This window comes from Podarcis filfolensis, assembly GCF_964270895.1.
Source record: "Podarcis filfolensis genome assembly, chromosome: 7".
Classification (NCBI taxonomy): domain Eukaryota; kingdom Metazoa; phylum Chordata; class Lepidosauria; order Squamata; family Lacertidae; genus Podarcis; species Podarcis filfolensis.
This window is the reverse complement of record NC_139603.1, coordinates 24,685,118-24,700,949: the sequence shown is the minus strand read 5'-3', so window position 1 is coordinate 24,700,949 and position 15,832 is coordinate 24,685,118. Positions and strand designations below refer to the sequence as shown.

The 15,832-nt window shown below is 42.8% G+C and overlaps 1 protein-coding gene across 12 annotated transcripts in view; it reads left to right on the top strand.

Moving 5' to 3' along the window:
- The window catches only part of PIGN (phosphatidylinositol glycan anchor biosynthesis class N), an 87,353-nt gene that overhangs the window by 32,026 nt on the left and 39,495 nt on the right, over positions 1-15,832 (top strand). For all 12 annotated transcript variants that reach the window (XR_014550586.1, XR_014550587.1, XR_014550588.1 and 9 more), the window contains 8 exons: positions 376-431; positions 4,280-4,358; positions 5,921-6,100; positions 10,084-10,223; positions 11,442-11,541; positions 11,776-11,868; positions 12,588-12,679; positions 13,606-13,720. Coding sequence is in view for 9 of the 12 variants with exons in the window: in XM_083623748.1 (XP_083479874.1) it covers positions 376-431; positions 4,280-4,358; positions 5,921-6,100; positions 10,084-10,223; positions 11,442-11,541; positions 11,776-11,868; positions 12,588-12,679; positions 13,606-13,720 (855 nt within the window). In the remaining 3 variants the exon portion in view is untranslated. The remainder of the gene's footprint in view (positions 1-375; positions 432-4,279; positions 4,359-5,920; positions 6,101-10,083; positions 10,224-11,441; positions 11,542-11,775; positions 11,869-12,587; positions 12,680-13,605; positions 13,721-15,832) is intronic.

Here is a 15,832-nt window from a genome sequence, read left to right as displayed (position 1 = left end):
TTATGGGAAAGAAAGCTGGTGTAGGTGTAACCTTAGTCGATCTCTAAAGAGACCTGTAGTGATCCACTCAAAGGACCCTGAGGTAATGCTCACTGCGCCTCTCCAAGCTCCTCCCTTCTCAAACCATATATATGAATCCTTCTCCCCCACTGGCTGTGTTTAGGGCTGCACACTTACCTGGGAGTAAGCCTCACCGAACACTGAGGCTTGCGTCTGAGGAAACATGCTCAGGCTGCATTTAAAAAAATAAAAAAATAAAAATCCTGTGTATGATAGATGCAGAAGGTTGGCATGCATCTCCATATTTTTCGTAATTCATTTCCTTAACAGTATACAGTACACTGCTTTTTGTTTAAACCTGTCGTTTTTTCTCAGATTAAGATGGCACAGAAGAAGAAAAGCACACTCTCATTCCTGTTTTCACCATTCAAGTAAGGGTGTCCTCAATGTTACTGTGTTTCCTTAATGACATTTTTTTTAAATCTCTTTGCTTTTCTGTCAGATACTGATGATAAAGGAATAACCGGACTGATAGGGATATTTACAGAGCAGTTATGGCTGCGTGGAATCAGTGCTTGGATTGAGAAAATGTAAACACTTAAAAGCAGAGCTAGGTGGGCCCAATATGATGTAAATAATTATGACATGGTGGAGTGTTGTGAGGATAAATATTTAGAGGAGGTCATGAATATCAGTGCCAGCTGCAGGCTTACCCCAGTTTACTCCTGATTTTAATATCAATTGCCATGGAGAGTAGGAGAAGATAGACCCGAGTTGCTGGCTCAGGAGGATGGCTTGAGGAAGTGGACTGTGATACTCAGAAAAGGGAAAACTGAGCAAGCGTAATACTCACTGCTCCTGTCTCTATCCCCCTCTAGAGATGGGAGATAAATTACGAGGGGACTGTGTAGCTGACATCTGCTTCCTATTTACAGCAAACAATTTAATCCTGCTTTTTCCAAGTATTTTGCGACACCAGCCAATAAGACCATAAGAGCGTAGTACAGACGTCGTCAATTAAAACCACTCTAAATTAAAAGAACCACAGAAATGACTGAGTGCTACCAGGTCCCTGTTGGAAGAAGAGGGGTTTTGTGAACCTCTCTGAACATTTAATGATGCGCTGTTCAGAAAGAAGGAAAGCTGTGGCAGCAAATGACTCTTTGCTGTTTACTGTTCTAATATGCTGCAAAGACATAACAGGCAGCAGTGTCTGTTGGCCAGACCTCAGTTGCTGAGTGGGCTTCTTAGAACGTGTGGCCATATCTATAGTAAAGCATATTCTAAAGAAGAATGATCGGAATTACAACTCGGAATGAGTGCTCAGAATTCTCATAACAGTTCCTTTAACTCCCTCTGAGAACTCTGGTCCGCAGGACTTTTTGTGGAGAAGAAATACAGTAATTTATAAAGCAGTTTTCCTTTGTAGTGAACATATTCCCTACGGTCAGCACTTTGAGTATCTCTCTGAATTTTAATAAAGGAGGGGGGGGACAAACTAAAATGTACAAAATAGCCCCACCCACATACATTCCTGATCAAGGAAGTGAAGCTGTCATAGAATTCACATTCATAGAATCCTAGAGTTAGAAGAGACCCTGAGGATCATCTAGTCTAGGATCTTTATTTATTTAATGTGTTATCTGCTGGATCCTCTCCCCCAAAGTCCCTCTGGTCCCAAAGAGATGAACAAGTAGCCTGCAGACCACTGTTAGAATAAAAACAGCGACCAAGATATTTTTCTTAGCGTTACTGCATGCAGTGCTTATATCACAAGAGTGCTATGCATGCATTAGGTCAGTCAGCCTTACAATAACCTTGTAAGGTAGATCAATATTTTTATCCCCGTGTTTCAGTGGAGCCAGGCTGAAAGTTTGTAGTGAATGGCTTGCCTCAGGCCATCATCATCATCTAGCGAGCTCTTCTTGTCCAAGATAGGGATTGAATTTGGGAGCTTCCCTTGTTCAACTCCCTGTCTCTTAACCACTGCATTCCTCTAGGCCATGGGTAGGCAAACTAAGGCCCGGGGGCCAGATCTGGCCCAATCGTCTTCTAAATCCGGCCCATGGACGGTCTGGGAATCAGCATGTTTTTACATGAGTAGAATGTGTCCTTTTATTTAAAATGCATCTCTGGGTTATTTGTGGGGCATAGGAATTCATTACCCCCCCCCCAAAATATAATCCGGCCCCCCACAAGATCTGAGGGACAGTGGACTGGCCCCCTGCTGAAAATGTTTGCTGACCCCTGCTCTAGGCTATGTTCTTACTAAATATGCCAAAAGCCTTAACTTTCTATCTATCCTTGATCTTTGCATAAAGGGCTAAAGCCTTAAACAGCTTGTTTTTTTCCCCATTTATTTTATTTCACGTAATGTATACACCATTCGATTTTTAAAACAACAACAACCCCCAAAGTGGTTTACAAAAAAACAAAAACCAATAGTATTATTGGTAAGAACAATTAAGATAGCTATTTAAGACATTCAAAAGATTAAAACCAGCAACAAACTAAAAACAACACCACTGTACGCATGTGTACCTGTTTTTCACCGTAACAGCTTTTTTATTTTTATGCATGCTTGGCCTTTGCAACATGGAGAGTTTACTTTAAATTATTATTTGTGGCAATCTTCTCCTGCTTCCCTCACTAAGCCCCGTTCACTCGAAAGTGTCTTGCATCACGTCTTTCAGACCTTGAGGCTAAAGTTGCTATTTCTAGTCCCTGCTGAATTCGTCTGACTCTGCTGCAATGTTGGCCAGAGGAGTTGCTGTAGATCACATATTTTCCTCCCTCTGGCCTTTAATTGACCCTGACTCTTTAATTTATTTACATGCAAAATACATAAGTGTGCAAATTCTCAGCCTTTTAAAAAATAATCTGCTTTGTTGTCATGAGCGGCTCAGATATTTCATCTCACCAATTTATGCCCATTGAGAAACTTACTTTTTTAAAACTTCTTTTAATGTGTGTGTTTTAAGTAACGGGGGGTAGAAACAGACTCATGTGTATGGTAGTATGTGCTAAGCACAGATTTCCCACTTTAAAATTGTTGGGTTTGTTTGCTTTTACTTGTTTTATAAGGTTTAGTGATATCCCAGCCCACAGGAGGAAAGCCATATCTGCAGAGATGGCCTCATTCAAAAGAGCTCAATAGCCAGACTGAACTCTTGTTATGGTTCTTCATTTTCATCACAGACTTGGTGTCTGAACTGTCAATTTCTCTTTTCTTTATTGGGAGACATGAATGATGTGGTGGAAATATTAATTTTGTCATGTATATTCCCAGTGAGAGCTACTAACATCCCCTAAGGGACAATTTACAAGCCTTTGCACAATTAGTGCTGATGTTTAGTTACATAATTAATTGTTCTTACACAGGAACGATGTTGTTTATATTCTTGTAACAAAGCAGATTCCCCTCCACCCTCCCATTGTTGACGATAAGCCTCTACAGTTTTCAAGGCTATAATCTCAAGCCTCTTGGGCTTGCTCAGTATTACATCGGTGCAGTGATCTGTAAGATGCAGTGAGCATCCATTCAAACCTCCCAGATTTTCATTGCCTACACATACAGTGGTACCTCTACTTACGTTCACTTCCGGTTACGTATCCTTTGGGATACGTATGTGGCAAACCCAGAAGTATTTTTCCGGGTTTCACCCAGCGCATGTGCAGAAGCGCTTAACCGCACCACGCGCATGTGCAGAAGTGGTCCCTCTGGTTGCGGAAACCTCAGGATCCGACCAGAGCTCCGGAACAGATCCTGTCTGCAACCGGCGCTACCACTGTTGCAGATGAGTATTGTGGATTCAGAAGCTTGGCAATTAAGATTTCCTCCCCCAGCCAACCTGAATAAAAAGAAAATGAAGCTGTTCTTCTCTAACACCCCATCTAATATATCCTTTACATTGCATAACTTGCTGCTCTCTTTAGCGGATCCCCTCAGCTTCCATGGTTTTCTCCGGACGAAATAAATCTCCTTGCGTTCTGTGGCGCTTCGTAACCTAAAAACTCTCCAGGGAAAATACAGTATTTTTTTCTAAAAAAAAGTTTGCACTGGTCCCTTGCAGACACGCTTTTAAGCAAGATGGCAATCTATAGATGAGGGCATTGTGTGTGTATTATTTTTCTTTTAAAGTAACAATCACAGCTTTTATAGAGCAAAACAGATAGAACACTATATTGCAAGAAGTTTGCCCACTCTTATTCTTCCATCCTCAAAAGAGAAATATAACTGAGACTAAAATAAAATAAAATTCCTCTATCTTGTGCATAGATCACTCTCTGAATCGGAACAGATTGACATCCTTAGAAAAGCAAGGACTTCTATTCATCATGGGAAATACGAGGAAGCGGTAAGTGAACAGAAACAGTCCCTTCCATCTTCCCTTAGTCTTAGCGAACTGTTAAAGAGATGGGGAAATAATTTTCAAACTGAGGGCTGCATTTCCCTCTGAGTAAACTTCTGAGGGGGATGCGGGTGGCACTGTGGGTTAAACCACAGAGCTTGGACTTGCTGATCAGAAGGTCGACAGTTCGAATCCCCGTGATGGGGTAAGCTCCCGTTGCTCGGTCCCTGCTCTTGCCAACCTAGCAGTTCGAAAGCATGTCAAAGTGCAAGTAGATAAATAGATACCGATCCGGCAGGAAGGTAAACGGCATTTCCGTGTGCTGCTCTGGTTCACCAGAAGTGGCTTAGTCATGCTGGCCACATGACCCAGAAGCTGTATGCTGGCTCCCTCGGCCAATAAAGCGAGATGCAACCCCAGAGTCGGTCACGACTGGACCTAATGGTCAGGGCCCCCTTTACCTTTTTAGTTCCATCCTAAGAACTTTTTGATTTGGGCTTTCTGTGAACTAATCTGCTTGTCAACAGCTGGTTGAAATTTTGCTTTGTCTGCCTTGCATTGCAAAAGCTGGCAAACAGTTTGCAGTAGTTTAAACTGAAATCGCAACCCCAGAGTCGGTCACGACTGGACCTAATGGTCAGGGGTCCCTTTACCTTTAAACTTCTGAGGTCAACTTGCTGGTGGCGAGGCAGCGACAGATGCAAGAGTGGCCCCTTTTTAAAAACCGTTTTTTAATACAATAGGCCAGTTTCTTCGCATGTCCCGCTATATTTTCCATCCATACAAGCAAGACGTGTCATCGGAGTCCAAGGACACGTTCCAGCCAGGCAAAAACAGTCAAGTGGGGTCCAAAGCAGGGCTGGTGAGGGGGAAAGGGGTGTGGCTAGGGAGAAGTTGTGCGCTTTGGAGAGTCCTAAGGGCCAGATAGAGATGTCTAGACTAGAGGGTCAAATTTGACCCATGGGGCCTGAGGCTCCCCCTCCCCACCTTATCTGGGCCTTCCTTCCTTCCTTCCCCTATTGCTATCTAGTGGTAGACCGTTTACATTTGATGTAACAGGGACACGGGTGGCGCTGTGGTCTAAACCACCGAGCCTCTTGGGCTTGCCAATCAGAAGGTCAGCGGTTCGAATCCCCGCAACGGGGTGAGCTCCCATTACTCTGTCCCAGCTCCTGCCAACCTAGCAGTTCAAAAGCATACCAATGCAAGTAGATAAATAGGTACTGCTGCGGCGTGAAGGTAAACGCCGTTTCTGTACACTCTGGTTTCCGTCACGGTGCTCTGTTGCGCCAGAAGTGGTTTAGTCATGCTGGCCACATGACCCGGAAAACTGTCTGTGGACAAACGCCAGCTCCCTTGGCCTGAAATGAGATGAGCGCTGCAACCCCATACTCTCCTTTGACTGAACTTAACTGTCCAGGGGTCCTTTACCTTTTACATTTTATTTTTCAATTCATTTCTAAGTTTCATCACTGGTAGTTGGGTTTGTCTGTGAGAGTTGGGTTTGAGCCCAGTTGTGAGTTAGTCTTGAGAGCAATAGGGTTATAATGGTTGTTTCCTTTCTATAGGTTTCTCTTTGCAGCAAGCTGATTCGCCTTGCTTTGGAAGGACTGTCATATTATCATACGTACGACAGGTTTTTCCTGGGCTTCAGTGTCACCATGGGTTTTGTGGGCTGGACACTTTATGTCATTTTGATTATTACAAAGATGCATACTGATCTGACGAGGAGTATTGTGAATAAAGAGGTAAGTTCAGCTCTGCCACTTCTGGGGTCTGCCTGCATAATAATAATAATAATAATAATAATAATAATAATAATAATAATAATTTATTACTTATACCCCGCCCATCTGGCTGGGCCTCTCCAGCCACTCAGGGCAGCTTCCAACAGGATATTAAAAACACAATAAAACATCAAACATTGAAAACTTCCCTAAACAGGGCTGCTTTCAGATGTCTTCTAAAAGTCAGATAGTTGTTTATTTCCTTGACATCTGATGGGAGGGCGTTCCACAGGGCGGGCACCACTACCAAGAAGGCCCCCTGCCTGGTTCCCTGCTTCTTGCAGTGAGGGAATCGCCAGAAGGCCCTCAGAGCTGGACCTCAGTGTCTGGGCTGAATAATGGGCTTGGAGACACCCCTTCAGGTATACTGGGCTGAGGCTGTTATGGCATTTTCTGTAGCAAGTTAGCTCAGTGTCTGGCTTGTCAGGCCTACACAGGTATTGTTATTTATTACATTTATATCTTGTACTTTCACCTGAGTAGAGCTGAGAGTGGCAAAAAACACACAAAAAAACAACACACAAGTGTCAAGGGGGGAAAAGGTCTTAAAAACAGTGCTGGATCAACCAGTGTTTTTCCAGCATTTATTCATCTGCAATAAATGTTAAACCAAGGTTAAGGAGAAGGGGGCTACCTCTTTCTCATACATCTGACACAAAAATAATCCTATGACACGTTTCCTGGTATCTCATGCGTCTATTTAAATAGGAAGGAAAAAAGGTTTTCTCTGACAAGTGCTCAAACACATATGCACAGTTGAAAAGATGAACTGAGAGCAAAGACGTTATTCTGTGGAAAAATTAAACCTCTGAAAACCTTTCATTGTGAAAGGATTTCTTTGTTTGCTGACACAAATGAAGATCGCTGTTTTCTTAGCATTTCCCAGTAAATTCATGTGAGCAGAGCCTTGACCTTTTGCAAAGTACAGTGTAAGATGAGATAAGCTGGGCTGATTAATTATTCTAAATAATTCAAAGAATACTTAGAGACAAAATGTTTCATACCTTGTGTTTAGTCTCAAATATCCTCTCCCTGTACGAATCTGAAGAATATTTAAAGATGTAATTTTAGAGCGCTGAATTTCCGGAGGTGTTTGAGAGTATTACATATTACATCTCTAAATATTTTTAAGCATCTGAGAATAAATTATTTAAAATGTTTGAAATGCTTTTTAAACAATGGGGTTTGTATCCCTTGGAGCTCACAAGAGCAAATTGGATTTTTTTAAAAAAGGTGCCATACTACTTCTCACTACTTGTAATTATATCTGACCTTTATTTCAAAGAACTCAAGGTAGAATATGTGGCTTCCCTGTTTTTATCCTCACAACAGCCCTGTGAGGTAGGTTAGGCCAAGATGTGGTCATTGGCCAAAGATCACCTTGTGCACTTTATGGAATGAATGGGAGATTCGAACTGTTGTCTCCCCAGTCTTCGTCAGACACTCTAACCACCAAGCTCCACTGATTCCTTAGAACATGTGTATGCCTTCATTTCCCCACAGATGAATCCTGGTAGGGTTTATATTCCTGGATGTATATGAGTGCAATTTCACAAACAAGTATCTATCTTTTTTAATCTGTGTTGTTCGGCAGAGGGTATAATATGTGCGTATATAGGAAATTGCCTAGGCCAGGCATAGGCAAACTCAGCCCTCCAGATGTTTTGGGACTACAACTTCCATCATCCCTGACCACTGGTCCTGTTAGCTAGGGATGATGGGAGTTGTAGTCCGAAAACATCTGGAGGGCCGAGTTTGCCTATGCCTGCCTAGGATAACATTAGAGATAGTAATAGGTAGATGTTGGATTTTTCTGTGCTCTTTCCTCATATATATTGTGCCTGTTTGTATCTGCCTAGCATTGTTTCTCAAATCAGCATAAGAAATGCCCATATTATTGGTATATACAGTCATACCTGGGTTGAGAAACGCCCTGGAACTTGGACGTTTTGGCTCCCGAATGCCGCAAACCCGGAAGTGATTGTTCCGGTTTGTGAACATTCTTTTGGAACCCAAACGTCTGACGGGGCTTCCGTGGCTTCTGATTGGCTGTAGGAGCTTCCTGCAGAAGCCACGATTTTGTTTTCGAACATTTTGGAAGTCGAACGGACATCCGGAACGGATTCCATTCAACTTTCAAGGTATGACTGTATTCTCATTTAGGCAGATTTGAATCTTCAGTGATATAAATCCTTGCTGGAAGAAATGTTTTTTAGAAACTTGAGTTTCCTTAAAGTTATTTACACAGATGCTGGTTTTTGTGATTTGTGGAATGTTTTGATTTACAAGTGCACTGCCAGAATAACAACTAAAAATTAATTTGTTCAAGGAGAAGGAATTCATTCTCTCCCCCACCCCAACTCCCTCTCTCTGATCATGATCCCACAAAGCTGTATACAGTGGGACCTCTGGTTAAGAACTTAATTCATTCTGGAGGTCCGTTCTTAACCTGAAACTGTTCTTAACCTGAAGCACCACTTTAGCTAATGGGGGCCTCCCGCTGCCGCTGCGCTGCCGCCGTGCGATTTCTGTTCTCATCCTGAAGCAAAGTTCTTAACCCGGGGTACTATTTCTGGGTTAGCAGAGTCTGTAACCTGAAGCGTCTGTAACCCGAGGTACCACTGTATTTGGTCTGTCCCATAAATTTTGTTGAGGAAGTGTATATGTCAGATAGATGCATGCTTCTTCTACAGAAATGAACGGGGTAGGCCTTTCAGAGAGCAGAGCTCCATGTACACAACGCACAAAGATGGAACTAGATATTGCAAGACAAGAACACTTCTGAAAATGGCAACCTTCTATAGAGTTCGCCTCTGTAGGGTATATAAGTGAAACTTGGCAGTGTCCCTTTGTTATCACAGTGGCACTGTTGGATTGTAACACTGATTGGAAAGCCTAGCTAGGCAGATTAGCCTGTGAGCAAGCTGTGTGCTGATGCATGCAGCTCAAGCGATCCTTCCTTGGCTCCTGCCTTCCTTGAGCAGCAAAGCAAAACCACAAGTTGCAGCCTGCTTAGCAATTACATCTGAACCAAAACCTGTGGTCTGCTTCTTCTCAACAAACCTCGAGCAGGAAGCCGAGGTTTGTTTTTCTGCTCTAGGAAGGCCAGGAGCAAAGCGCAGGGTGCTTGAGCCGTGTACACGAGTACACAGTGTGTTCACAGAATAATTTCCCTCACTATGCTTTGAAGCAAGAGTTTACAACTGAGCATGGCAACTGTCTCCCCCTGATTCTGTTCTGTATCGTCGGTGGTTGCTGATGCAGGAGAGAGGAACGACAGGGAAATGCGTGGCTTTGGAGATGTCAGGACACAGTGGCATTTCATTATGTGTTACGGAGTTGGCTAATAATTCAACATGACCCACCCCCCCTTATGAGAGTATCTAGTTCCATCCTGGGATGCAGGTGGCGCTGTGGGTTAAACCACAGAGCCTAGGACTTGCCGATCAGAAGGTCGGCGGTTCGAATCCCCACGACGGGGTGAGCTCCCGTTGCCCAGTCCCTGCTCCTGCCAACTTAGCAGTTCGAAAGCACATCAAAGTGCATGTAGATAAATAGGTACCGCTCTGGCAGGAAGGTAAACGGCGTTTCCGTGCCCTGCTCTGGTTCGCCAGAAGCGGCTTAGTCATGCTGGCCACATGACCTGGAAGCTGTACGCCAGCTCCCTCGGCCAATAAAGCGAGATGAGCGCCGCAACCCCAGAGTCGGTCACGACTGGACCTAATGGTCAGGGGCCCCTTTACCTTTTTAGTTCCATCCTAAGAACTTTTTGATTTGGGCTTTCTGTGAACTAATCCGCTTGTCAACAGCTTGTTGAAATTTTGCTTTGTCTGCCTTGCATTGCAAAAGCTGGCAAACATTTTGCAGTAGTTTAATCTGAAACATTAAAATAAAATATTTGCAATGTTAAAGTAATATTTTACAAGTACCTGTTTTATTTTCAGGGAGCCGGTTGTCTTTTCCAGTATACGTTTCTCGCTGTTGGGGTGTTAATCGCCATGTTCCTGCTCATTCAAAGCTTGCCTTGGACTTATTACATATATTGTCTGTTACCAGTCCCGATATGGTACGCAGTTTTGAAAGAGTAAGTTTTTAAAAAGGAGGGGTGGGAGGTAGGGAATCTGTATGGCTGCATTTGAAGTTGATCAAGAGGAAGCAAAAAGGCAAAGAAAGCTTTGGAACGGATGAGTAATACCTTCTAAAGTGGCCTGATATCTATCTATCTATCTATCTATCTATCTATCTATCTATCTATCTATTTAAAGTATAATTCTGCTCCTAAGAAATATTACAAAATGGTTTACCAAGGAAATCAAACAACAAGATTAAATCATATGGCATATAAAGCAAAGGGGGGGGGGAACAGATAAAACATCAGAACTCGTGTGATACAACTTTCAGTCGTACAGTACCCACCCAAATTCTACATTCACTAACACTTTCAATCACTTCAAGTTAATGTACACTAGCAAGTTCCTATTCCCTCACTCTCAGCCTGAAAACCTGCACAGGAAAAATTAAAGTCTTGCAATATTCATGCGCCATCCACACAAAAAATATAAGTGTGATTACGCTACTGATGAGCAAGTTCTTTTAATATGGCAGAAGGTAGTTGAATAACACAATCCCCTACTTTCTGAGCAGCAAATTATCCGATGTGTGCTTTTTTATTTTTGATTGGGTAAATTGTTCTGTAGACTCTATGCAATAAAATTTCATTGGCATTGTTATTTATGGTTGTTTTTTGTGTGTGGCTCCTGCTGTGCAGTGAACCATATTCTGTAGGCTAGTACAATATGTATTGATTGCGGACAGAGTAGCAGTTCATTGTCAGAAGTGCCAACATTTCGTTTCATTTGGTATTCCGCCTTCATGGAATAGTTGAGGGAAAGGGCAAACTGGGCATTTGAACTATGTGTAGCGGGAGAGGATGAAGGAAGTGTTGTGTTTGGACTCTGAGTGAGCAATAGGAAAGTCTGCAGAATCTAATTCTGCTCTCTAGCTACTGAAGGCACCCCTCTGATCCAGGCTACATATGATGCCTTTAGTCTTTCTAAGTTCACTGCCTTGTACACTGATGTATACGAAGCAGAAACGTTTGCCACACAAAATTGAACTGGCCCAAAGTAGATAATTCAAGTCATGTCGGTAAGTAGTTATTCTCTCATTTCATGCTGCACTGGGAACTGGAAACTGCTGTTTCCAGTTCATAGGCATTGAGGGTCCTTGTTAGGTGACAATCTTTATGTACTTTCTGATCTGATAAAAAATAATAATTGCCTAATGTAATCTTTTCATACAGATACCCAGTTATTCAGAGACTGGTCGCATCTTTCGTGAACTTTCAGCCGGCTCAGCTTGCTGGATTCTTACTCGTTTGTGTCCTGGGAATTGAAATATTAGTAAGTGATACACATAATTATTGATTTTCATTAATTAGCTTCCATTACTTCGTTGGAAACCTTTAAAAAAAATCATACATTTAAACTATAATGAAAAGGATGAATACAGAAAATGTTTTGAGAAATTGAAACTGGGCTATGAAGATATTATTTGGGATATTATTTGTTTGAGGAGAATGTCAGTCTTGCTAACATGTCTGTATTTCTCTCCTCTATCTCCATTTCTAAATCTAGGTTTTCTCATTTTTCTATCGCTCCTCCCTCAGTTTTGGCCTGATTATCTTTTCCATGTGGCCATTGGTTACTCAGCAGTGGAAACAAGCAAAGGTATTTAATGTGCAGAGAGATTCTGATTCTTTTACTTATTTGTTTACTTAAGATATTTTTACCCCACTCTTCAGCCTAAAAGCATCCCAGGGTGGCTTATAGATCCAAAAAACATGAGACGGTCCTTTCCCTCAGGCTTGCAATCGAAAAGCCACGATCCAAAAGTGGTGGTGGGGAGAATGAGGAGGGAGAAAAACAAGCAAATTCAGGCACCAATTTTAAAAGTTGCACAATTCTCGTAGCAGCCAGCTGGTCATTACACAAAATCCATGTGGATCCTAAGTCCCTTTCTGCTTTAATGTCACAGAGCTTTAAGTACGTTCTTGAGAATGGGGTTGAAAGGCTTCTCTAATTTCAGGTTTAAGGTGCTGGTTTTAACCTTTAAAGCCCTATACGGCCTCGGACCCTCGTACCTACAGGACTGCCTCTCCTGGTATGTCTCATGGAGGACCTTATGGTCTCCAAACAAAAACATCTTGGAGGTCCCGGGCCACTGAGAAACATTTAAGAGTGCGAAGGAAAACTCTTAAATGACATGTGAGGCAGAAGGTTGCATTTGGTGCAGGCACATTTTTTTTGAGGATTCGGAGACCTCCAAATGGCAATTTTGACATGACCTCACCTGAACCCTGCTGTTTCCACTTCGTATTTCAGTTCCCATAATTAGTTTTATTTGCACATGTGACTCATTTATTTGGTGTTTCTTTTCATTGCTGTAGACCATCGTGCTAAGCTGGATTCTTTCGTGTTTGCTTCTGGCAGTCTTCCCCTTGATGCCTGTTGTAGGAAGAAAGCCAAGCTTCTCTCTAGTGTAAGAGCACAAATAAAATTATTCCGAGCCTCCTTTGGCATGCACAGATTTCGTTTTCATTGGGCGGGGAATATGTTATTGAAAGCGTATCACCACTATTGTTGAATTCCAGAATTTAAATAAGGTAATTGTGGAGGAAATTCATGGGTTTTTTGTTTTTTCCAATGAGGTTTGTTATTGAAAACTTCATTTTTGGAGCACTGCTCTCCTCTTTGCTGGAGAAAGGCGTCCTAGAGTGGGTTCTCTCTATAAATGTATCCCTCATTGGAGGAAATCCTATCCTTGTTTCAGTCTTTTTTCAGAATAGAGTTAGATATTTCTAATAGCTCCTACTAGTTGTAGAGCTAAGAGCTCTATGGAGACCTTTCCTCCTTTCTCTACTTCCCTGCCATGAAGAGGGAAAGCCACTGAAACCACATTGTTGGGGATTGCCTTCTGGGTCCTGGGAGCAGAGGGGAAGAACAGAAGTTAGAGGTCTGCAATCACAGTATTGGTGACATGGTTTGCAGGCTCTTCTCTGCAAACAGAGGGACCGAAGGGCCCGCAAGTGGACTTGGGACCTGGTAGAGTTAGGAGATGCAGTCATTCACTGAGAAAGGAACCAATGTTTATACAACTTCCTTGTTTAGTTACTGGAAGGTAATTCTTCCTCTGTAAATTGCCAGGTTAGTGGCTTTTTAAAGTTTTGGCACAATACGGGAAATTGTGAAGTTGTGGTGAAACAGAGTCTTGTGAAAGGGAAGGAGGGCATCCTCAAAACTTCTTGATTCTGTCTTCCTCCTAGTTCCCAAAAGCTTAGATTAATGTTTTATGCGTGTTGTGTAGTTGCCCTTCAGTAACATGATTTCAACTTCATGAAAATTATTCCTAATCTATATATTCTTCAAAAAAATCACACAACCTCACAAATGTCTTATATTTTACAGAACCACAGCAGGGTTGCTGATTCTGTTGCTGGATTCATCTTACCTGGTGACATGCCTCTGGAAACAGAAAAAGAAACACATGCCTTGTAAAGAACTCACAATATACCTCTTTCAGGTCAGTGACTTCTGTACACATGAATTATTGAGAAGTGTAACTTTCATTTATGCAGTCACTATTAAAAAAAAATCAGTTCTGCGTATTCTTCTGGGTCAGTTTACTCTTTACCACGAGTTTCCCCACTGATTTGATATTTCTTAAGGCACTTGTAATGATTGGCCACAATGCAGCACCTCCAAGGAGCAAGCAGAACTCCAAATGTGTTTCTCTAATCTGTTGTGAATGCTAGAACGCTCCACGTTTACAAAGGAGGATCTCTGTGTAACCTATTCATTTTGGGAACTTGCTGTTGAGTGAAGGGAACCTGCGTCATGACAAACCATGAATTCGCATTTTTGGTCCATTTCTCTGCTACACCCAAACCATGATCTCCTAGTCTGCATTTAACACTAGGTCAGCGGTTGTGGTTTGTTCCCTCTGTGTGCTATTAATAGGTGGAGTAGTCCACATCTATAGGAACCAACCCATGCATGGGTCTGACAGTATCTTGCACATGCTTTTGTGATAGTCTGAGGGCTGATTGCCATCCTTCTTTTTGGGGTTTTGTAAAAACGTTTCAAAAGTGTGTGGAGCAGCTGTTCAGCTCATTGTGTCCATGTGGGTAAAAGTGGCTTTTAAAAATACCGTATTTTTCGCTCTATAGGACGCACTTTTTCCCCTCCAAAAATTAAGGGGAATTGTGTGTGCGTCCTAAGGAGCGAATGCAGGCTCTTTGGCTTCAGCGATAGCAACGCGAAGCCTCTGAAACGCAGAGGGAGCGCTCCCTCCACGGTCCGGAGGCTATGCGTTGCTTTCACTGAAGCCTGGAGAGCAAGAGGGGTCGGTGTGCACCGACCCCTCTCGCTCTCCAGGCTTCAAGGATAGCCGCCTGAAGCCTTTGGAGCGCAGCGGGAACTCACGCTGCACTCTGAAGGCTTTGGGTTCCTTTTGCTGAAGCCGGGAGAGCAAGACACTCCTGGCTTCAGCAGAGAGGGAGAGCTGTACAGCGCCCCTTCAGCGAAGCGGGAGGAGAAATGGAAGGGGCTCCGTTTCTCCTGCCGCTTTGCTGAAGGGGCGTTGAGCAGAGAGGGGGAGATTTTTTTTCTTCTTGTTCTCCCCCTCTAAAACAAGGTGCGTCCTATGGTCGGGTGCATCCTATAGAGCAAAAAATACGGTAATAATAAAAAAGCTCTAGGAAGCGTCTTTAGATTATTACGTTCAGCCCTTTCCTGGGCAATTGTACAGAGAAGCAAAACAGTTCTGGTGCCGCTGCAGAAGGAAGCCAGGGATCTTAACTTCTGGAGCAGGAGATGCAGCAGCGGTTGGACCTTCAAGCGTTCATGAAGGTGTAATTAGGCATTTGTATTGGGGAGGTATCTTGAAGCTCACTGGTGGTGTTGGTTTAACAGTCAGACCTTGCTGTGCCCCCATTCTAACTCAAATTGGCTCAGAATAAGCCTAACAGTTCCATGATTTTGGGGGGCGGGTAGATTGGTTTCCGTTACTATTACTTACCCGGGATATATTTCAAAGCTGCATTGAAAATGCTTTTTGGAGGGAAGTGCAAACAAAACTTTTCAAAGTTCCTCGCACAGATCATAAATAAAACCAATGCAGTCCTCTTTTCTTTCTCCAATTTTTCTCGTGTCTGCTCGTTTTGTAAAAAACTTAAAATATTTCCTCTTTGTCCTTCGTGCCAAGAATTCAGGACAAAGATGGTCGTGCAGGGCTGGCACTGGGGGCGTTGGCGGGGTGGGGGGGAGAGATAAAGAACATCCTTGGCTTATGGCCCCAAACCACTTTGTCAAAATAGGTTAAGTTTCATCATTATATAGAGAGTATATTTTCTGAGTGTCTGTTGTGTGTTATGAAACCAGGTCATTTCAGAATGTAAACCTACTGTTTTTGCTTAGGCATGAGATGCCGTTGAAACTTCCTCCATGAGAATATGCACATATCCACTTTCTCTTAAAGTTCTTTTTTTTCTTTTCTTAGTAGACTCAAAGAACTCCCCTCTTATGTCTTAAGTATGCGCGACCTCTAAAACGTAAAAGAAGATACCCATAAAATTGTGCAAGCATGCTGGGGAATAGAGGAGAAATTGTCCCACTAATATATCAGGCCCTATCC